The sequence below is a fragment of the Protopterus annectens genome, chromosome 16.part0 (genome assembly GCF_019279795.1).
Source record: "Protopterus annectens isolate FY-2018-M chromosome 16.part0, PAN1.0, whole genome shotgun sequence".
NCBI classification, from domain to species: domain Eukaryota; kingdom Metazoa; phylum Chordata; order Ceratodontiformes; family Protopteridae; genus Protopterus; species Protopterus annectens.
In genome coordinates, this window is record NC_056750.1 from 5,590,932 (window position 1) to 5,612,675 (window position 21,744).

The 21,744-nt window shown below is 43.7% G+C and overlaps 1 protein-coding gene across 1 annotated transcript in view; it reads left to right on the plus strand.

The window, feature by feature from the left end:
* The window catches only part of CCDC180 (coiled-coil domain containing 180), a 2,826,277-nt gene that overhangs the window by 565,822 nt on the left and 2,238,711 nt on the right, over positions 1-21,744 (plus strand). Inside the window, exon 8 of the mRNA XM_044058396.1 lies at positions 5,513-5,608. Coding sequence (XP_043914331.1) covers positions 5,513-5,608 — 96 coding nt within the window. The remainder of the gene's footprint in view (positions 1-5,512; positions 5,609-21,744) is intronic.

The following is a 21,744-nucleotide window of genomic DNA, read 5'->3' on the forward strand; positions in this document are numbered from 1 at the left end:
AGCCAGTTCCCAGGAAACCTAACAAATACATAACTGCCCTTCAGGACAAGTCAGACCTTACTAAGGGAATTCCAGTGGATGCTATGGTGGTGGCCGCAGCCACTAAAAAGGAGATGTCCGAATCTTCCTCATCTGTCCATCCCCCTAACAGAGACTCTAGGACCATGGACAGATATGGGAAGCGCATTTTCAGTTCAGCGACTTTTTCCATGCGATCGCTGAACTACTTGACACACTTCACACGATTACAGAGGGATCTAGTCAAGGAGTTGGGGGATACCCTCCAGGGTAATACAGATGCTGCTGTCTCGGACAAAGTTACAGCACAGCTCAACACCCTTACATCCATAGTGAACTCGTCCATGAGGCTCATCTCGTATGCGGCCGAAGGGTCGAGTAGGGCTGCAGCTTCAGCGATTGCTCTTCGTAGACAATCCTGGATGCGGCTGTGCTCCTTTGCGGAAGCCTTCAAGTCTTCCTTTACTAACGCCCCCTTTGATGGTGCCACCCTTTTTGGCCCCAAAGTAAAGGAGACCCTAACCCGGTGTGAGCAGGAAGGAAAGACTCTGTCTGCTGTCGGAGTCTGTTTTTCCTCCCCATCCAGACCGTACCCCAAAGGGCAACGAGGGGGAAAGATGTGGTTTCGTAAACCCCAGGGTTCTTTCCCAGCCACACAGGGTGATGCCCCCCCAGAGGCAGAGGAGGGGGCAGAAATGGAAGACACCACTCTGGCGGCAGCGGGGGTCCGCAGAACCAAGGTGACAGGGATACTATCCCTGGGAAGCCTTTCCAGCACTCCTGAGAGGAGGCCCGACTGTCCTGCTCTGGAGGCAGTCGGGGGTCGCTTAGCTTTATACCCTCAGGCCTGGCAAAGCCTTACTTCAGACAATTGGGTAAAAAGCATTATCACCAGAGGTTACAAAATCCCCTTTGTATTTCCCCCATTACCACAAAGACGGTTCTCAGATGTACCACCCCATCTGCGAAAACCAGCAGCGATAGAAATCTCTAGAAAAAAGAGTCATCCAACCAGTCCCGGCGGACCAAAGAGGATCCGGAACTTACTCAAGGTTCTTTTTAGTTCCAAAAAAGACAGGGGACTGGAGGCCAATTCTGGACCTAAGCAATCTCAATATATTTGTGAAGAAAGAAAAGTTCCGGATGGTCACGCTTCAATCAATCCTTCCGTTTTTACAGAAGGACGACTGGATGTGCTCAATAGATCTCAGGGATGCCTACTACCACATCAAGATGGCCAGAGTATCCAGAGATCACCTGCGCTTCCGGCTGGGAGCCAGTCACTTTCAGTTTCGGGCCCTGCCCTTTGGTCTAACCTCAGCCCCCAGGGTTTTCACCAAATGCATGGCAGTGGTAGCGTCTCACTTGAGACGCCTAGGATTCCGGGTGTTTCCATATCTAGACGACTGGCTCCTTACCGCCACCACCGAGCGTCAACTGATGCAGGCCAGGGATTACACAATCAGCCTTTGTGCTCTGTTAGGGATTTCGATAAATTTCAAAAAATCTGCGTTACAGCCCTCACAGCATATTTCATTTATAGGCGCAGATCTAGATACCCGTTCTTTGCTAGTAAAACTACCCTCCGCAAGAATAGCTTCCCTACAACAACACGTATCTCTCCTACTATTATCCAAGAAGTCCCCAGCCGAACTAGTCCTGAAAGTCTTAGGGCTCATGTCAACTTCCCTCATTGCAGTTCCCATGGGGAGGCTACACATGAGAATTCTCCAATGGCTGCTGTTCACACAGTGGTCGTTCCAGCAGTTACCGCTGACACACGAGATTCACATAACAGATTCCTGCAAAGCACACCTGTCTTGGTGGTTACAGGATCACAACCTCATCAGCGGCCGACAGTTTGTGTTACCCAGCCCAACGGCCACGGTGACCACGGACGCTTCTCTGATAGGGTGGGGGGCATCTTTCAGGGAAAGACAGTCCAAGGCGAATGGTCCAGCTTAGAGTACAACCTGCACATAAATGTTCTAGAGATGAGGGCAGTGTTTCTAGCATTGCAACACTTCTCCTCCCTTCTACCTCTAGGGACTATTGCAGTACAGACGGACAACATGTCCGTAGTCTGGTACATAAACAAACAGGGAGGAACCAGGTCTTACCAGTTGTGCAGAGAGGCCATGAGAATTTGGCAATGGGCAGAGTCCACGGGTCGCTTTCTAATAGCAACGCACATCCCAGGGTTATCCAACGTCATAGCGGACAGGTTGAGCAGAGCCATCCTGTTACGTCACGAGTGGTCCCTCAATCAGAAAGTGGCGGAAAGGATTTTCTGCAAATGGGGCCAGCCTTGCTGCAATCTGTTTGCGTCTCTAATGAACACCAAATGCAGAAGCTACTTTGCCGTTTTACCCCCTCCAGGGGATGTCCCCAGGGACGCTCTGATTCACGATTGGCCCCCGGGTCTCCTGTACGCTTTCCCTCCTATACCACTGATCCCGAAATTTCTTCAGAAAGCCAAGGACCAGGAGAGGACTATAATTCTCATTGCCCCATTCTGGCCTCGACAGATTTGGTTCCCCTTTCTTCAAGCCCACCAAATGCAGGAGCCCTGGATTCTGGACCCAGTGCCAGATCTGCTGACTCATTCGTCAGGAGCTCCTCACCCGTCGCTCCTATCCCTCAAGTTAGCAGCCTGGCTGCTCCGCTTCCCTACTTAGCTAGGTCTGATCTTCTCTCTCCGGCGGTTCAGAACATTCTGGTCGCCTCCTATAAGGCTTCCACTACTAAAATCTATACCAGTAAGTGGAAACATTTCATCCACTGGGCGACTACACAGCATTTGGATCCTTTAGTAGCCCCCCTAAACAAGATTTTGGAATTCCTGTCCATTCTGTTTCACCAAGGAGCCTCTACTGCCACTTTAAAAGTTCAGTTGGCCGCTATTTCCAACTTTCACATAGGAGAAAACGGAGCTCCCATTATGGCTCATAGGCTTTGTAAAGCCTTCATGAAAGGGTCCTTTCATCTCAGACCAACAATTAGGTGACCTACAGCTCCTTGGAATCTAAATTTACTCTTATCCCAGTTAATTTTACCACCCTTTGAACCAGCTTCTTCCTGTTCCTTAAAGTTCTTGTCTTGGAAGACTCTTTTCCTAGTAGCTATCACTTCAGCCAGACGAGTATCAGAACTTCAGGCACTTTCCATCAAGCAGCCATATTTAATTTTTCACCCTGACAGGGTATCATTACGCACCAACCCTTCCTTTCTCCCTAAGGTTTGTTCGGTTGCCAACATTAATCAGTCCATTGAGCTTCCTACATTTTTCAAGAACCACTCCAACAAGCTGGAATATATGTTACACAAATTGGATGTTCATAGACAACTCAGATTCTACCTGGATAGAACTAAGGACCATAGGAAAGCGGACCAACTCTTTATAGCCTTTGCGGACAACAAAAAGGGCATGGCAGTGACGAAGCGCACACTTTCCAAATGGCTAACTGATTGTATAACCTTCGTGTATTCTGCTTCAAACCAGATTTTACCCACCAAACCAAAGGGACATTCTACTAGGTCAGTTTCCACATCTCTGGCTCATGTGGCTCGTCTGCCATTGGACACTATTTGTGCAGCCGCCACTTGGTCTAAACCGCATACATTCATCACTCATTATAAAGTTGATAGGACTTCCAGGGATAGAGCATCTTTTGGTTCCACTGTGCTCAGGAACATTCTTCCGTGAGTCACTCAGGGTAACAGAGCTAGGGACGCTACCCATTGTAAGAACAAACGGCGAGATTGAACACTCTCACATAAAGAAGTTATGTCCTTACCATAACGTTCCATGTGGAGTGTTCATCTCGCCTTTGTTCTTACATCCCCACCCTCAGGTCTGGAAGAACGTAAGGATTTAGAAGTCTGGTCTGTTTGTCTCCCACTAGTGATCTCTCTGTTGTTCCTACTGGCTTGAGCTAGTTACTGCTCCTTATGTATACTTATGTATCCCTTTTTATGCTTGATTACCTTTGTTATTGCTGGATCTGGTCTTGTTTTGCAAACTAGATCTGAGGTAGAGGCAGAGGGAATTGTGGGAGGCAGGTTGGTCTCGAGCTTCTCCTAGATGCAGAGCTTTGCTAAGCGGCCGACTCGGAGCCGAGGATCGGCTCTGACACCCATTGTAAGAACAAGGCCGCATACGAGATGAACACTCCACATGGAACGTTATGGTAAGGACATAACTTCTTTTTTTGTCTCTTCCAAGTTAGGTGAAGCTTTCTTGAAAGGCAGTTTTCTCCTTAGACCCCTAGTAAAAGACCCCTCACCTCCCTGAAACTTGACTGTGGTTCTACATGGTCTGACTCAGAAACCCTTTGAACCTTCAGGAAAAAAATTATTTGAAATTCAAATCATGGAAAACAGCCTTCTTAGTAGCTATTACTTCTGCAGAAAGAATTTCTGAGCTTTAGGCTCTATCATCAAAAACCCCATAAATTATTTTCCATAAAGACAGAGTAACTTTATAGACAAGCCTTTCTTTTTTACCTAATGTGGTTTCTGAATCTAATATTAACCAATCCATTCATTTACCGGTCTTCTTTCTTATCTACGCAGAACTAAAGAATCAGAAAGTCAGAGCAGCTATTTGTATCATTCTCAAAAAATTCACTAGGTTATCCAGTATCTAAAGTTGCATTGGCTAAAGGATAACTAATTGCATTTCTTGGATTTATTCACAATAAGGTATTTCTCTGCCAAGAAAACCTAAAGTCCACTCAACTAGATCCATGTCTACTTCATCTGCTTTTTGGTCAAGAACTTCTATTGAGGATATTTGCACAGCAGCCACATGGTCCAGGGCTCATACCTTTGTTACTCATTAAAAATGTGACCTAATTTCCAGAAGCAGAGCTGCCTTTGCTTTGGCTGTTCTCAGGAATATCCTTCCATGAGGGCCACCTAAGATTCCTGTAGCTGGGGACTCTGTCCCATTTGTTGAGGAAGAATGAAAAGGGCAACATCAGATATAAAAGTTATGTACTCACCATAACTAGATATCTGTGTTGTCCATTTTCATTCTTTCTCAGCTTCCCCCATCCACCCCCTTCCTATAATCTTCTGGAAGAACCTGTTGGATTTCTTACTGCAACTTATAGATCCAGATTTAAGCCTTATTGTTTGAGCTATTCCTTTCTTTAACTAATTTATGGGGAACATAAGACAACAAACTCAGTCTGAGGTATTGAGGATGGACTAGGGCATTATGGGTAGAGGAAGGAGCTCAAGAGCTGGATCCAGAGTCTGAAGTATGAGGCAGAGTCAGATCCGAGGATTGGATCCATAACCATCTGCTGAGGGAGAATGAAAATGAACAACACAGATGTCTAGTTATATGGTGAGTGCATAACTTTCATTGTTGTCTGTGTCTGAGGAAAATATAGGAAATCCATTGTTTTAATTCCTTAAAAATGCTTTGTGTAATTTGTCTTCATGAGATATTTATTATTTTATTTCCAATTTGATGATTTCCTAGATAGGAGAAGCACTGAAAACATGCAGTCAGTCTCTGGAAAAGATTGCCTACTTAATGCCTTCTGACGTCTATCGCTTTATTGACAAGGAAGCCATGGTAAGTATTATAATGTGCAGTCAGTGTTACCAGTTTTATAGAGCAAAGCTAACAGAATGCTGCTTGTATTATTAAATGTCATATATTGTGAAGTATTGCAAATCTTAATCCTGTATGCAGATAACTAGTGTTTGACTAGAATGGCCATTTTGAAATATTTTCATTACTAGAATTTTTCAGCATCTTAGATGTAGAATGTCTGCTGTCCTTGAGGTAAAGTTAAGCAAGAAATAATACCTGATAGGGTGGATGGCGTTCAGCATTATCGGACCCCCACAGGTGTTTGAAGCTGCCATACTGCAGGCAAAGGGCCTTATTCCCACAAACAATTCTGCTGTTGCCCATTACTGTCCACCCTGGAAGATATTATTATACTTAGAAACTATTTCAAATGCTGATTTTTATTATGTTAAATTTTTGTTTGATTTTAATATAAAATAGTTCTACCACATCATGTTATATTAGGATGTAAAATGTCTTTAAGTCGAATATACTGTATGTATTCACATAGAAAAAAAGTATTATTCTTTTTTATTCAAATAATTTGGTAAGCTTATGTAATTAAAGAAAATCAGTAAAAATAACTCAAACTTTACAAGATGAAAATAAACTTTATTATAAAACCTTCAACTGTTTTAATTTAGTCTTCTATATATAGACTTCATTAGAACAAACTGTTTTTTCCACTCAAAACATCCTTTATACTCCCAAATAATGTATGAGGGTGTGCCCTTTGGTGACCCCAGATATCATCTGGCTGGATGATCTCTCCATCCACCATCAGGCCTCCTTTGTTGGGGTTAGTGGCATGCCAGATATCTATTTATTATATATTACTTACAAACCATTGTAGGTGTCAAGTTTCATTGTTTTTTTTTAATTTGCAGTATTTGTGCTGCCATAGTTATTGTGGTGAGTTAGTGAGCTCTGGGCTGGATATATAGTATATGCAGTCATAGTTCAAACATGCTCGCATTCTGAGAACTTCTGAGAAAAAAGTTGACTTCAAATGGAAGAGCAAGTGAATGGGTGAGAGGGTCTCCACACAGATCATCTGGCATAGTAAGAGTGTGTTGGTTATTTATGGAGAGTGTCCTGCTCATTTGTATGTTACATTATAGTGCATTACTTGGAGTTGCATTATTTCTACAAGTTTCCATTTATAACCAAGTGATAACTAGTACTTCTGCACAAGGGTAATCAACGCCTGCGGCATCAGGCCTAATAACACCACTGGGCAGGCACTAATTACACATTAACACACACCCTGTCGGGCATTATTGCTTGCTCAAGGTCTTCGGTTTATGTGGTTAGGCATGGGCTGTTGGCATTTGGCTGAGGATAACTTTTTCACAGGATGGTGTGCAGCATAAGTCTAATGCATCATACGACCTCATTCTTATAATATGATCTGATGTAGTCTCTTCTGGCTGATTCTCATCTCATGGGTTTTGGATCCAACCTCAGATCTGACTTTAGACACTTTTTCCAGACTTGGGGTCCTCCCCTTACCCATAATCCCCTAAAAATCCGACATTACCTCAGATCTTATTTGCCACTGTCAGCATTCAGATGTGGTTGACATAGGTTAGGTGCTGGAGATAAGTAAAAAAATTTGGTGTACTGATCTGCTCTGCATTTAACTATAGGACTGTTATGGAACATAAGAATAAAACTGGTTTTAAAGGGTCTTCTTTCCTCATCAGCGTCTACTTCTGGAGTGTCCTCATCTGCCGAGAAGTCTGTGGAAAAACTAAAAGGGAACAAAGGAGAAAAGTCTAAAGATTAATCTAAGGAGCAAAGGAAGTGATCCCCTGACCGCTGTCCTCATTCAGTTCCAGCTTTGGATCCACCTCCTAAGATCCAAAGGACTTTGGATCCGACCACTCTATTGGATTCATTACACTCTTCCTCCAGAACCCCTCCTCGATGACAACCTTGGATCTGATGTTGTCAGTTTTCATTCTGTCCTCGACCGATGTGTTCAGATCATATCATTAGATCCGACTCAGCCATTACTAAAGCTCATGGCCACCAGAAAGCTCTTGAGCTCCTCCCTTACACTTAATGCACCAACCCCTAACATGCCTCCAGATCTTGTATGCTGCTTTTCATGAAAAGACATGGTCAGCCTGAGCTATCGAGCTTTTATTGAGATAAGTACTTTTTCTTTATTGTTCCTCTTCCTTTTACACTCAGTGTAATTCTCTTTTACCGTTGTTGGTAATTTTATTTCTTACACTCTATAACTTTTTTCTGTTGTACACACCCGTATATTTCTTCATACTATTGCTGGTTATTTCCCTTGCCTTTTTCTTTCTTGTATTTAAAAAAAAAAACTTTCATCCTTTTCTATTTTCTTTCAAAAGTTGTCATGTCTGAGAAAGGGCCTGCCGCCTTCAAGAAATGTCAAAAATGTGGGCATAAATTATCACTTTCAGATGCTCATATGTGTTTATTGTTTGGGCCCTCATCATCTTCAGGAAGATTGTTCTATCTGCAAAAAGTTAAATTCTAAGGCCATAGTTGATAGAAAAAAATAAACTAATTTTAAAGGGATTGCTTCCATTTTCATTTAGAGAGGCTATCTTTGGGGCTCAGTTCCCCAAAACTAAAATTAAGGAGACCTTAACTAAGTCTCCAAGGCCATCTACTTTTTCAATTCCTTCTTTGGAACCGCCGAAGAAAAAAGCAAGACATAATCCAAAATCTGCTCAGATCCACTCTTCTTCAGATCTGATGAAAAAAATCTTCATATCCAAACTCTTTGGATCTAAAGATACTACTAAGAACAAGATATTCTCTGACATTGGATCCAGTACCTTCTAGGGTTCCCTCTTCCTTCCTGGAGAGACTTTGTTCCAGGTCAGTATCCCTTGCCTCATCTCATTCTAACAGGAGTTTAACTGAGGAAGAAGTGGACAGAATGATGAGATTCTTTTCAGCGCAGATACAAATAGGTGTTCTCCTGGCTCCTACCTCGTTAGGTCAGGGAGCCCATACATCTGTTACACCACCATTATCTGCTCCTTCTCTGATCCCACCAGTTGTTTCAGAGTCCCTGGATCCACATCTTCTTGGTCTATCCATTTGGCTCCGAAGATACCTTTACCTTCAGTTCCAAAGACTTCTCTCAGTTCACTGGCTTTGACTTCTTTGGGTCTGGATGACTCTTGGAGCTGAAGCTGCCTTGTTGGTTCCGAAGCATTGGAGTTGACTCTGACATTTTCAGAACCATCTCTGCCTCTTGGAGCTTCAGCATTGGATAGCCCAGCTCTGACTTACGTGTTGGAGGAGAGAGTTGCTCTTGCGACAGAGGGAAGCAGTGGTCCAGAAGTCTGTCTTCTTGGAGCTGCTGTCTTCTTTCTCTCTGCAGTGAGCTGCCTTTGAGATAGTGACAAGGATGTTCTCTGTTCCAACAGGATGGACAGATCCAGCCCCTTCAGATCTCCAATCTAGTTCCCAGATGTCTTTGTGTTTAGAGCCACATCATTCTATGCCACAGGGAGAGCCAGCTCAAGGCATCCAGACCACCCAACAGGGTCTTACAATCCCTTCTGACACTTCACTGGAACATCCCAACTAGGAAGTCCCTCTGAAGAGGAAGTGCAAAAGGAGGCACTTGGACTCTCAGCAAGAGTCAGTCACAGAGGATAACGATTTTGATGAAGGAGAAAGGTACCCCGTGATCACCGTCAGAAGACATCTCATTCGAAGAAATTCTTTAGATCCGTAAGCAGAGAGGAGGATGGTCCTCCAGCAACCCTTCAGTGAAGTAATCAGTATTTCTGGAAACTTTTGGAGCTGGCCCATCTATTTCCTTGGTTGCTCTGCCCGCTGTTTCCTGGGTTGCTCTGCTCGCTGATGAGCTCATTGATTTGGTCTCTAGTTAGGCATAGAAGGAACCTGACTCAGTTGAGCCATTTCCTAAGATCAGATTCTGACACCACCGGTCGGGAAGGAATTTTGGAGTAAGAGGGTGCCCGTGGATGCTATGGTTGTGGTGGCAGCTGCCAAGAAGGAATTTGCTGAGCAAAGTTCCTCTGTCCATCTCCGTAACAGGGACATCCAGTCAGTGATGGTGCCAGAGGTCCCATCTTTGTTTGGCCTGGTAGGAGAGTTTATTAGTTGGGTGAAGTTGAAGAAGTTGACTGTGTGAGATGGGGCTTGAGAGTTTATAGTGGCCCAGTTAATGTTCATGTCACCTAGGATATAGGTTTCATTTTTAATGTTAGAGGAAAACCAGGAGAGGATATCTTCTAGTATTGGGATATTATTGGCTGGGGGTATATAGAGGGCGGTTATGCATATGGATTTGTGATTACTGATTTTTAGTAGAGCTATAGTTATTTCAGCATTGGCGAAGTTTGGGATGTGATTGGTGTATGGGGTAATGGTATAGGAGGAGGAGGAGTAAATTATCGCTACACCTTCACCTTTCTTGTTAAGTCTGTCATTGTGAATCATTTGGTAGCTTGGTGGAAGAATTTTGTTGTCTTTTATGAAGGGTTTAAGGCAGGTCTCTGAGACGGCTACTATGTCAGGGTGGTTGTGGGAAAGTCAGGCATGGAGGTTAGGGATTTTATTTTGAAGGCTTTGGGCATGGAATGTAGTGAGGTGACTATATTTGGGAGTTTGAGGGAGTCTGGGAAGGGAATTAGTGGTTTGTGTGGTGGTAGTGCGCCCTGGGTTGGGATGGATATCGCCAGAGAGTGAGAGGGGAAATTTGGTGTAGAATGAGTATAAGGTAGTTTAATGTGGATGGAGAGTTTGAGTGGTGGTAGGGAGTGGATTTGTTGGTGTGAGGTTGGAGGGGTGTGTTATGTGAGAGTGGGATAGGCAGGATTTTGTGTTTGAATAACAGGGTTGGGTTAGAAAAGTAGAGTTAAGTTATTGAGGTGAAGAGTTTGTCGTCTTTTTTTTTTTTTTTTTTTTTTTTAAGTTTGGGTTTTCAGAAACTCGATTTTCTGATAGACCCATATCAGCTACTTCACTATTGTAATGTTTACACAGTCCCCTATTGCAGCAGTCTTCACCACATTATTATGCCTTTCAGTATACAGGACCTCTGCCATTAGTGTATCACACCCAGCAGCAAGATGTGCAACTGTTTCCAGTTCTGTTCTACAGAATTAGCAGTTGTCTGTTTCTTCCACATTTGAATGGACTTTATCAACTCACATGTACATAGTCCAGTATCCTTGGCTGCCAATATTAACCTTTCATCTTTTGGTTTAAATTCACTTCTCCTTAACCATTCCTGCATTAGATCCTGATCAACATTGTGGTTGTTTCAGGAGTTTTATGTACTTGCAACTATATTTATACCTTTTCCACATTTCTTGTCTGATCCTTCTCCTTATAATCTTTCTTTTGTTCTTTTGGCACATTCAGTTGCTGCCTGATTTTTTTTTCTACTTCTGGTTTGATATCCATTCCTGCTTGACACCAATATGGTTCTACTACACTAAGTAAGGAAGTCATCTTAGACTTCTTCTCTTTGTGTTTTAAAACTTTCAGTAGGTTTGGATATGTTGAAGTCAGAAGATATTTATGCAGTCCGATGATTGCAGATATATACATGTAATGAATTTCAAGGAGGCCCATACCTTCTTCAGAATGAGGAATCTTGGTCTACACTGATTTTTATATGTTATTTAATAAGTGTGAAACATCTTTCTTGTTTTTCCTGTCCAACTGATCCAATGCCTTTTGGCCAATCACCCCAAAACTGTAAGTTAGAACAGGAAAAGCAAATTTAGATGCCAGAGCTGTTTTCAATATTAATTTTAGTCTTCTAAAATATTCTTTGCAGCGTTTTGCTCATATTTGTTAATGTTTTATTTTCAATCCATCAACAATTCCCAGATGTTTATACACTCCCTTCTGTTCAAGTTCCTTTAGCTCACATTCCTGTCCTAGACTGATATTTTCCTGATATTGCAACTTTCCTGCTTTAAATGTTGCTTTGGCATATTTATCAAGACCAAATGACATTCTTAGATCATCTGAGAAAAATGTAACCATTTGCAGTTGTGCTTTCAGCTCCTCAACTGATGTAGTATAGTTTAAATCATCCACAAAAAGATGAGAAGTCTTTACACTTGTTTGTTTTCTGGGATCCACTTTGTAACCATGACCTGATCTGTTAAATAGACACCTTAATGGGATAAGGGCAAGCCAAAGAGCAGCAGTGACAAAAAGTCACCTTGAAATATTCCCATTTGAATTTTTATCCCTGGGACAATTATCATGGCTTAGCTGCAAAGTGGTTTGACACTTTCACAGCCACTGTAATGTAATTGCTAAACATAGGATGTTAAGTTGTCAATCTCGCCTTCATTCTTGCTTGATGGGTTCGGAGCCGATCCCTCGGCTCCGACTCGGCACTTGCTAAGCTCGAGAGTCACTTTTACCAGCTCGAGGCAGCCCCATATCCCATGATGCAAGGCGGTAAGTACCCAGATCTCGTTTGCCGCTTCGCTTATGAGGTCCTCCTTTTACCAGCTCCTGGTAAGTGATTCACTTTTTGATATTTAAGCCCCTTTTGCTTAAAAAAACCTTTAATTTTTAGTTTTAAGCAAATTATATAGATTTTCTGACAGAAAATCCCTGTCTCTTCTAATTTTTTTTAGTCAAACTTTACCCTTCCCATCCCCTCCCTGTTAGGGTGTGTGTGTTTGTTTTTATAGTAATACCTTTTTGGTATTTTATTTAATTTAATTCTTGACTGGTGTGTGTGTGTGTTTTGTGAAGCACCATGTCAAAGGAGAGGGTCTCAGGTTTTAAGAAGTGTGACTCGTGCTGTCAGAAGATGTCTCTGACAGACGGTCACACTTCTTGCCTGTATTGCCTGGGGCCTCTTCACCTGCAGGACTCCTGTGCTATTTGTCATTCCTTCAGCCAGAGAGTCCTGCAGGAAAGACGTAACAAGCTGATACTTAGGGGCCTTCTTAAGCCGGAGGGCTCTCCGGCTAAGTCGGCTCCATCAAAATCAGCCAAATCTTCCAAGGCCCAGGCTTCTGTGTCTAAGCCTGCGGCCTCGGCTCCGACTCATTCTGAGTCGAGATCGGCTCCGGCTGGAGCCGATTCTGGCTTAACAAAGCCTTCGGCACCGATGGCTATCGGTGCCGATTCTGCATCGACCACTTCGGTGTCGGCTCCGATCGGTTCCGACCACCATGTGGCACAGGCATCGGTGTCGGCTCCGATCGACTCCGACACCGTTACATTTGTGGCTGAATCGGCTCCGGCTGGAGCCGATGCATCGAGGCTTCCTGTCGGCTCAGATAAGTCTTCGGCTCCGACAGGATCTATAGTATCGGTTCCGATGGCTCATTCCAGGAAGAGGTCGAGGTCTCCTTCCTTGGAGCCGATACTTTCGGCTCCGGCTTCACCTCTCCTTTTCGGAACGGAGCCATCGGAGCCGATCTTCAAGGTCATCCAGACTTTCAGACCATGACCTAGAGAGAGTGGTCAGCAGATTACTTAAGTCACAGGTACTGGCCCAAATGTTACATAGTCCGTCTCAACAGACGACTGTTGGTCCACACCCCGTTACAGTTCCTCCTTCAACTCTACCCCAGAGCTTGGAGTTGGAGTCTTCGGGAATGGTTACTGCTACGGCTGGAAGACAGATACCCCCTTCTGTTCCTTCAGCCTCTACTCTTATCTCCTCTTCGAGACTTTTCTTAGAGGGATTCGTGGTCGGGCTTCCATGGTCTCCTCCGAGGGGGTGAGTGGCATCGGACCCTTGTCTGAACCCGCTCTTCCCCTTGGAGCCTCGGCCTTGGTGAGCTCTGCTCCGACATCTGCCTCGGAGACTTCCCTTCGGTGGTCCCTGGAGTTCCTAGTTCTTGAACGGGTTCTCTCGGACCTGCCTGGGAGGGAGCATTCGAGGTGATGAAGAGTGTGCTGGCCACTGGTATCAGTCAGCAGTCTGTTCCCGTAGCTCCTCCCTCTATAGTGCCTGTTGACATCTCTGCCACTTCTCTTGCTACAGGACCCAGAGATCCTCCGCCTCAGGTTTCCCCATTGGGAATTTCCCCCTCTTCCGAGGATTCTCCTGATGTTTCGGGAGATCCTCCTAGGAAGAGGACTTGTAAGAGGAAACATGTAGACTCCCCCGAGTCTGTCACTTCGGATACTGACTTTGATGAGTCAGAGGGATCCCCTAGATCCCCCTCTGAGGATGTCTCCTTCTCAGACATCCTAGAACTCCTTAAACAGAGGGGAAACTGGCCCACCAACAATCCCTCTGAGGATGAGTCAGTATACCTAGAGGCGTTTGGATATCGACCCTCCACCTCCTGGGTGTCTCCGCCTTTCGACCCCCTTATGCAGGTTATTGCCCGAAGTGGGCAGCTCCTGACTCTGTAGAGCCAGTCCCTAGGAGGCCTTCAAAATTTATCACTGCCCCGAGTGACAAGCAATTCCTTACTAAGGGTGTCCCCGCTGATGCCATGGTGGTGGCTGCGGCCACCAAGAAGGAACTTGCAGATCCTTCCGTACCCGTCCATCCTCCTAATAAGGACTCTAGGACCATGGATAGGTGCGGTGGCGGATGTTTTCCTCAGCGACCTTTGCTATGCGTTCGCTGAATTACCTGTGTCACTTCACCAGACTCCAGAGGGATATCCTTAAGGAGCTGGGTGAAGTAGTACAGGATCCTACAGCTGCAGGAGCTCAAGAAAAGAATGCTTTGCAGCTAGGAACCCTTAATTCCATTGCAAACTCCTCCATGCGGCTAATATCTTATGCTGCTGATGGAGCGAGTAGAGCCGCAGGCACAGGTGTGGCTCTTAGACGCCAAGCCTGGATGCGGCTATGTGATTTTGCTGATCCCTTTAAGGCGTCCTTCACAAATTCTCCCTTTGATGGGTCAGCTTTGTTTGGCCCTCAGGTGAAGGAAACTTTGACCAGGTGCGAACAGGACGGCAAGACTCTTTCTGCTGTGGGAGTCCGTTTTTCCACCCCTTCTAGACCTTATCCCAAAGGACAGAAAGGTGGGAAAATGTGGTTCCGTAAATCCCAAGGAGTCACGCCGGATTCACGTGGTCAGTTTACCCCTAGAGGCAGAGGGGGTAACAACAACAGATGCCACTCTAGAGGCAGAGGGGGTCCAAAAAACCAGGGAAACAGAGAGCCTCTCTCTGACAAACCCTTTCAGCATCCCTGAGATGTTGCCCGGCTGTCCCTCCTTGGAGGCAGTCGGGGGAAGATTATCACTGTACCCAGAAGCCTGGCATTCCCTCACTCAAGACAAATGGGTACAGTCGATCATATCCAAGGGTTACATAATTCCTTTCGAGGAAAGTCCCTTCCCCTCAAATTCCCTTCCAGATGTACCACCGGTCTAAGGAAATTGCAGAGTTAGAAGTCTCAAAACTACTGCAAAAAGAGCCATTCAGCCAGTTACAATAGACCATTCAGAGCCGGAATCTACTCAAGGTTCTTTTTGGTCCGCAAAAAGACGGGAGACTGGAGACCAATATTGGATCTCAGCAGACTCAACAAGTCTGTCAGGAAGACAAGATTCCGAATGGTCACTCTTCAATCAATTCTGCCCTTCTTACAGAAGGACAACTGGATGTGCTCAATAGATCTTCAGGATGCGTACTATCACATCAAAATTCACAGACGCTCCAGGAGATTTCTCCGCTTCGGCTGGGGTCCAGTCATTTCCAGTTCAGAGCCCTGCCCTTTGGTCTCACTACAGCCCCCAGAGTGTTCACCAAATGCATGGCAGTGGTCACGGCTCACCTGAGACGTCAAGGATTCCAGGTGTTTCCGTATCTCGACGACTGGCTCCTGTCAGCCACCACCAGGCATCAGCTTATACAAGCCAGGATTACACAATAAACCTTTGTTCTCATTTGGGCATCTCGATCAACTTCGAAAAGTCATCCTTATTGCCCTGCCAGTCTATTACCTTCATAGGCGCAAACTTAAACACTGTTCGGATGTCAGCTACCCTTACAAATCAAAGAGTTTCAGACATTCAGAGTCATGTCAGGATCATTCTGGCCAACAAGAAAGTACAGGCCAGAATGGTTCTAAAGGTATTAGGTCTCATGGCTGCGGCCATTACTCTTCTTCCCCTGGCTCGATTCTACATGCGCCTTCTTCAGTGGATGCTGTTCACACAATGGTCATACCAACAACTTCCAATGTGTCACCAGATTCTGGTGACACAGACATGCAAAGAGCATCTTGCTTGGTGGATCACATCTCCTCAGGTTCACCAAGGCAGGTACTTTGTACCCCCATCCCCGATAGCCACTGTCACCACGGATGCCTCCCTGATCGGGTGGGGGGGGTCATTATCAGGGCAGGATGGTTCATGGGAGGTGGCAGCCGTTCGAGTACCATCTGCACATAAATGTCCTGGAGATGAGAGCAGTGCTTTTAACGTTGCAAGCCCTCAACGACTTTCTTCCCGTAGGGACAATTGCAGTCCACACAGACAACATGTCTGTAGTTTGGTATATCAACAAACAGGGCGGAACCAAGTCCTACCCCTTGTGTCGAGCGCTCAGACTATGGCAATGGGCGATCTCCTCTCATCGGTTTCTGGTAGCAACGCATATCCCTGGGAAAACCAACATTGTAGCGGACAGATTGAGCAGAGCTATTCTCATGCCTCACGAGTGGTCTCTCAAGCAATCTATAGCGGAAGAGATTTTTCTGGAATGGGGTCGTCCATGTTGCGATCTTTTTGCTACTCCCCAAAACAGCAAATGTCCAGACTTCTTCTGCCTCTTCCCTCTTTCAGGCCATCCCCCCAGAGACGCTCTGACCCAGGATTGGCCCCAGGGACTTCTTTATGCCTTCCCTCCATTTCCTCTGATCCCTCAGGTTATCCAGAAAGCTACCGTTTTGAGAGCCAAATTGATTCTCATTGCCCCTTACTGGCCTCGACAAGTTTGGTTCCCGTTCCTCCATCATCACCTTTTGGTGCAGCCGTGGCATCTGGACCCAGTGCCAGATCTTCTGATTCACCAATCGGGTCAGCTGCACCGGTCAATCCCTTCTCTCAACCTCACAGCTTGGTTGCTCCACTTCCTTCCTTAGCCAGGCTTCCTTTGATCTCTAACCCAGTTAGAGACATCATAGTAACCGCTAAAATCCTCTACCAGGAGGATTTATACAAGCAAATGGAAACGTTTCTCTTATTGGGCTAAGGCCAAGAATATTGATCCTTTTACTGCCCTGTTCAGGCAGTCCTGGACTTTTTAGCAGAGATTTTTCATGCAGGCTCCTCTTCTTCCACAGTCAGAGTTCAATTGGCTGCTATTTCCAATTTTCATGTCGGGATAGCAGATCATAATATTATGTCCCATAGGCTCTGCAGGGCCTTCTTGAAAGGAATTTTCCTACTAAAGCCTCCAATCAGGAATCCTCCTCCTCAGTGGGATCTAAATTTAGTGCTGACATCCTTGATTCTTCCCCTCTTCGAGCCAGCTGCTTCTTGTTCCCTGAAATATCTTTCTTGGAAAACTTTATTCCTAGTGGCTATTACATCGGCCAGGAGGGTGTCTGAACTTCATGCTCTTTCGGTTCGACCCCCCTATTTGGTTTTTCACAAAGACAGAGTATCTTTGAGAACTAACCCAACCTTTTTGCCTAAGGTCGCTTCAAAGAACAATTTGAATCAATCCATTGATCTCCTGTATTTTTCCCTAACTATTCAGATAGAGCTGAACAAAAGCTACATTATCTTGATGTCCACCGTCAACTTAGATATTATTTGGACAGAACAAAAAATTTAGAAAATCTGATCAACTTTTTGTTTCCTATGCGGATAATAAAAAGGCCTTCCTGTTTCTAAAGTGACTTTGTCTAGATGGCTTTCTTCAGTCATCTCTGAAATTTATCTGCTCAGGGGAAAACAGCTGTGCTCAAAACCTAAAGCACATTCAACTAGGAGCTTAGCTACTTCTACAGCTTTTCAAGCTAGACTTCCTTTAGACACTATTTGTGCAGCGGCCACTTGGGCCACTCCTCACACTTTTGTTTCCCATTACAAATTGGACTTGGCCTCCAGGGACAGAGCCAGTTTTGGCTCTACAGTCCTCAAGAGTTTGTTCCATTGAGCCACCCAGGATAGAGGTGCTAGGGACGCGGTCCCATCAAGCAAGAATGAAGGCGAGATTGACAACTTAACATTAAGAAGTTATGTACCTACCATAACGTTCCATGTTAGTTGTCTTCTCTCGCCTTCTTTCTTGCGACCCTCCCTCCTTCCCCCTGGCCTGGACAGACCTTGTTATAAGAAACTGTTATGCTGAAGACCATTCAGACCTGGTCCTTCTTCTATCTGTAAGTTTTCTTTCTTCCTTTGGGAAGTATGTTATGCTTGGTGCTATTGCCCTTTGTCATCAAACGAGATCTGGGTACTTACCGCCTTGCATCATGGGATATGGGGCTGCCTCGAGCTGGTAAAAGTGACTCTCGAGCTTAGCAAGTGCCGAGTCGGAGCCGAGGGATCGGCTCCGAACCCATCAAGCAAGAAAGAAGGCGAGAGAAGACAACTAACATGGAACGTTATGGTAGGTACATAACTTCTTAATATATCTTATACATATGTAAGCACTCTTTTATCCATGAATGTGTGATACTGTTAGATGCTTTTTGTAATCTGTCCATGTCATACTTGGATTCTTCCTCTTTTTGCAATTCTCCATTATGGCTTTATTTAACAAATGATCTTTTGTTCCATATGACTTTCTTTGGTTAACCTGTTGCTCTCTTGCTATGATTGAGTTTTCTTCTAAATGGCTATAAACTCTGGTAGCATCAATTCTGTTATATAGTTTACACATCTTCAGAAGGCAAATTATTGGTCTATAGTTTTTAGGATAGCTTGCAGGTTCACTCTTAAGGAGGAGTATCATTTTTCCTATTGTTAATCAGGTTGGTGTCTGTTCCGGATCTGCAAATAAGTGGTTCTTATTCAGAGCTAAATTTTCATATAAAGATAATATTTTTAGCTAGAATTTAAGTACTCTATCTGGGCCTGGGGGTTTTCAGTTAGGAGTTTTTTTAATTTTGCTTCAATTTCTCTGAACATTATTTCATCCCATTTCATATTCTATATCTCCTTTGAATAATGTACCTAATTTTTGATGAGTTTTTTAACCAGGTATGATACATGGTGGTTGAATTTCAATTGGTCATCTATGATGCATCCAGTAATTTTGTGTGGTTTACTTGTTGTAGGACAAGATGACAGTGAATAGTGTTGTTTTGTTCAGATGTGTTTTGAGGTGAAGAGCAGTTATTTATGTTTTTTATGGGTTAGAAGAAGCTGTGAATTATTTAGTCATGTTTCTTTCAATAAAAAGGATTGAGTAAGGTGCTGGAGTTCAGAGGCAAGATTTGGCAAAGCAAATTAGGGTCAAATTATCCATGTATTTATCTAGGATAGCATTGTTCTAGCAGTGTAGAGGTTATTGATGAATATATTGAAAGCTATGAGGTCTAGTATAAATCCTTGTGGGGCACCAATACTTACTGGTAAGAAAGAGGATAGCGTTATTTTTCCATTTGACTGCTTGTGCTCTGTCCCAGAGACAGCTATGGAACCACTACATTGAAGAGTTGGTGAGCACTATGGATGAGAGTTTATATAAGAATTTCTGGTGGATACAGTAGCAAAAGCTTTTGATAAGTCTACGAAGATGAAAGAGACTAGGCTTGTGGCATTTATGTGGGTGTTGACAGCATTGACAGAATTCAACAAAGCAGTAGTTGTGCTGTGATAAGAACGGAATCCTTTAGACAGGAGCTGGTTATCTATTAGTTGAAAAGTTCCATATGAATACATTTTTCTAACATTTTTTAACATTTTTCATAAGGGACATACAATTGCATTTGGTCTTTAGTTTGAAAGATCTGTATATATTCCACTCTTGTGCAGTGGAATAATGAATTATTTTTTTTCCATAGCAAGGGGACTTTATTTTCAGATGTGTATTAATTTATCAGTTTTGAAACTGGATATGCAGTAGCCTCATCTGCTATTTGAAGATATTTGCTTAGCAGGTTTTCAGTGGCAGTTGTAGTAGGCTTTAATTTTTGATGGTATCTGTGAGAAATAGTTGGATAAAGTAATGCTGAAGGACATTATTTAAATGAGTAGGGACCTCAAGAGCTTGATTCTTTGTCTGATTGGTTAATGACTACACTGTCTGTATAAAGGGGGTATTGGATTCATTGGCTACGGTATCAATTTGTTTCTTTGTGTTTGGTGTTGGCTGTGTAGATTGTCCTGGATTTAATGGTTTATTGATTAAGGCCCAAAATGGTTTTGGATTATTAGCATTTTGATTGGTTGAGTAGTAGGTTTTCTTATCTTTGGTGATAAATTGTTTTGTTATAGTAAAAGTATGACTTATGTAAGAGTATAGGCATGGGGAATAGTAATACAAATGAGGATGAATTTATTTGATGGGGGGGTCTGTTAACGGTGTAGAATAGGTATGAGTAAGGAAAGGCAGTAAAGCAAAAAGTACTAATTTCATTGTGTATGAATGTGAAGAGATTGAAAGTAGAGGGTATAAGCAGTACTGGGAAATGAGGGGAAGGCAGAGAGATATTATACAGGAAGACATGATACATACATATTAATCTGATTATAGTATATAAGAGAAGATCACAGGCATGAATGGAAGAGGGTGTTTTGGAGTGGTCTGAGTAGGAGTGGGTATAGTGCAAAGTAGAATAGGAGGGAGAAAGGTTATTATGAATGATGCTAAATGTAGATAGAAGTTGGGAACTGGTGAATAGAAACAGAAGTGTTTTGATGATAGTATTGAAGTTATTTGAGGAGGTTTAGAGAATGGGTGTTATGGGTGATAGCTGTAGGTGGGAAGTATAATGGTAGACTAAGGTGGGGTTTGTGGAAACTGAGAGTAGGGTAGCAGAGCAAAACAATATGAGCATAGCAGGCTCCCCACCCACAGAAAGTAATCAGTTTTATAGCTGGTGATGAGCACTTAGCAAGGAAGAAAGTAGAGTAGGTTTTCTTCCATTTACTGAATGCAGGTAACAAGAAACTAAGTGTAAATAGTAAATGGTTAGCAGTGTAATCTAATGGTCAAAAGAAAGGACACTGGCCACACTTGGTAAGTCGTCCTTAGAGTGCAAGGGCTACTCCTTTAGGGGTGGGATGTCCCAGCCCCTTTCTAGCATTGGTTAGGCATATTTCTGACTAGTTAAAATTTATCTTCATTGAGGCTTTTCATGTTGAACTTGCTTATATTACACAATGACATAGATGTCAGTGTACAAGTTCGCAGAGGTGTGCCTTGTGGCAGATCTCCTTCTGTTTAAGGGCATATGTAATGTCCACTGGCTACTGCACAAAGACAATCATGTTAATGTAAAAGTTTACAGAGGTATGCCTTGTGGCAGACCTCTTGCTATTTAATGGACTGATGTAATGTTCACAGGCTTTGCTCTGTGAAGGAAAATATGATAGCCAAGTGGGTGTGGAGACCTAAATAAGGGGAAAATTTAGGAGTACATTCTACTACAGTGACATTGACTGTAAGTGGTTGGACTTGTGAATCTGCCCACTGTTCGTCTTGGTCATCAAGCCTAGGCTGCTTTGTATCCCACCCTCAGTCCAATTATTATAGAAGGCAACTCTTGAATTTGTTATGTTGGAAGCTGTAGAAGACTAATGTTGCCTAAAAAGGACACTGTGGGGTTAGAAAAGGAATTAACCAGTAAATGAAAGCCTTGGAGGAACTATGTGCAGGCCATCTCAGGCAAAGCAGTTAGAACCATCTACCATCTCCTCCCCAACTGATGCATATTTTACCCACTTTGCCTGACACCAGAAACTAAGTCAGTTGTTAAAGTCTGTAATCTTTTTTTTTTTTTTTTTCATATTATGGCATCATTCTTGGTGATGGCTGGATGCTGCTCATGGCTAAGTTCATGCCTGCATCAGACACAGATTCTGTGAGCTCAATTGTGTCTGTCTTCATGTAGTCCAAGGAGGTACCTGTCATGTCATTCACACCCACGTACACTGTGAATGTGTCATATGTGTACTTGTGGTGCAAGGAACTGGGTGCGTGTGTGATGAGGCTGCTGATAGGCAAGTGACCGTGACCTTCTTGCAC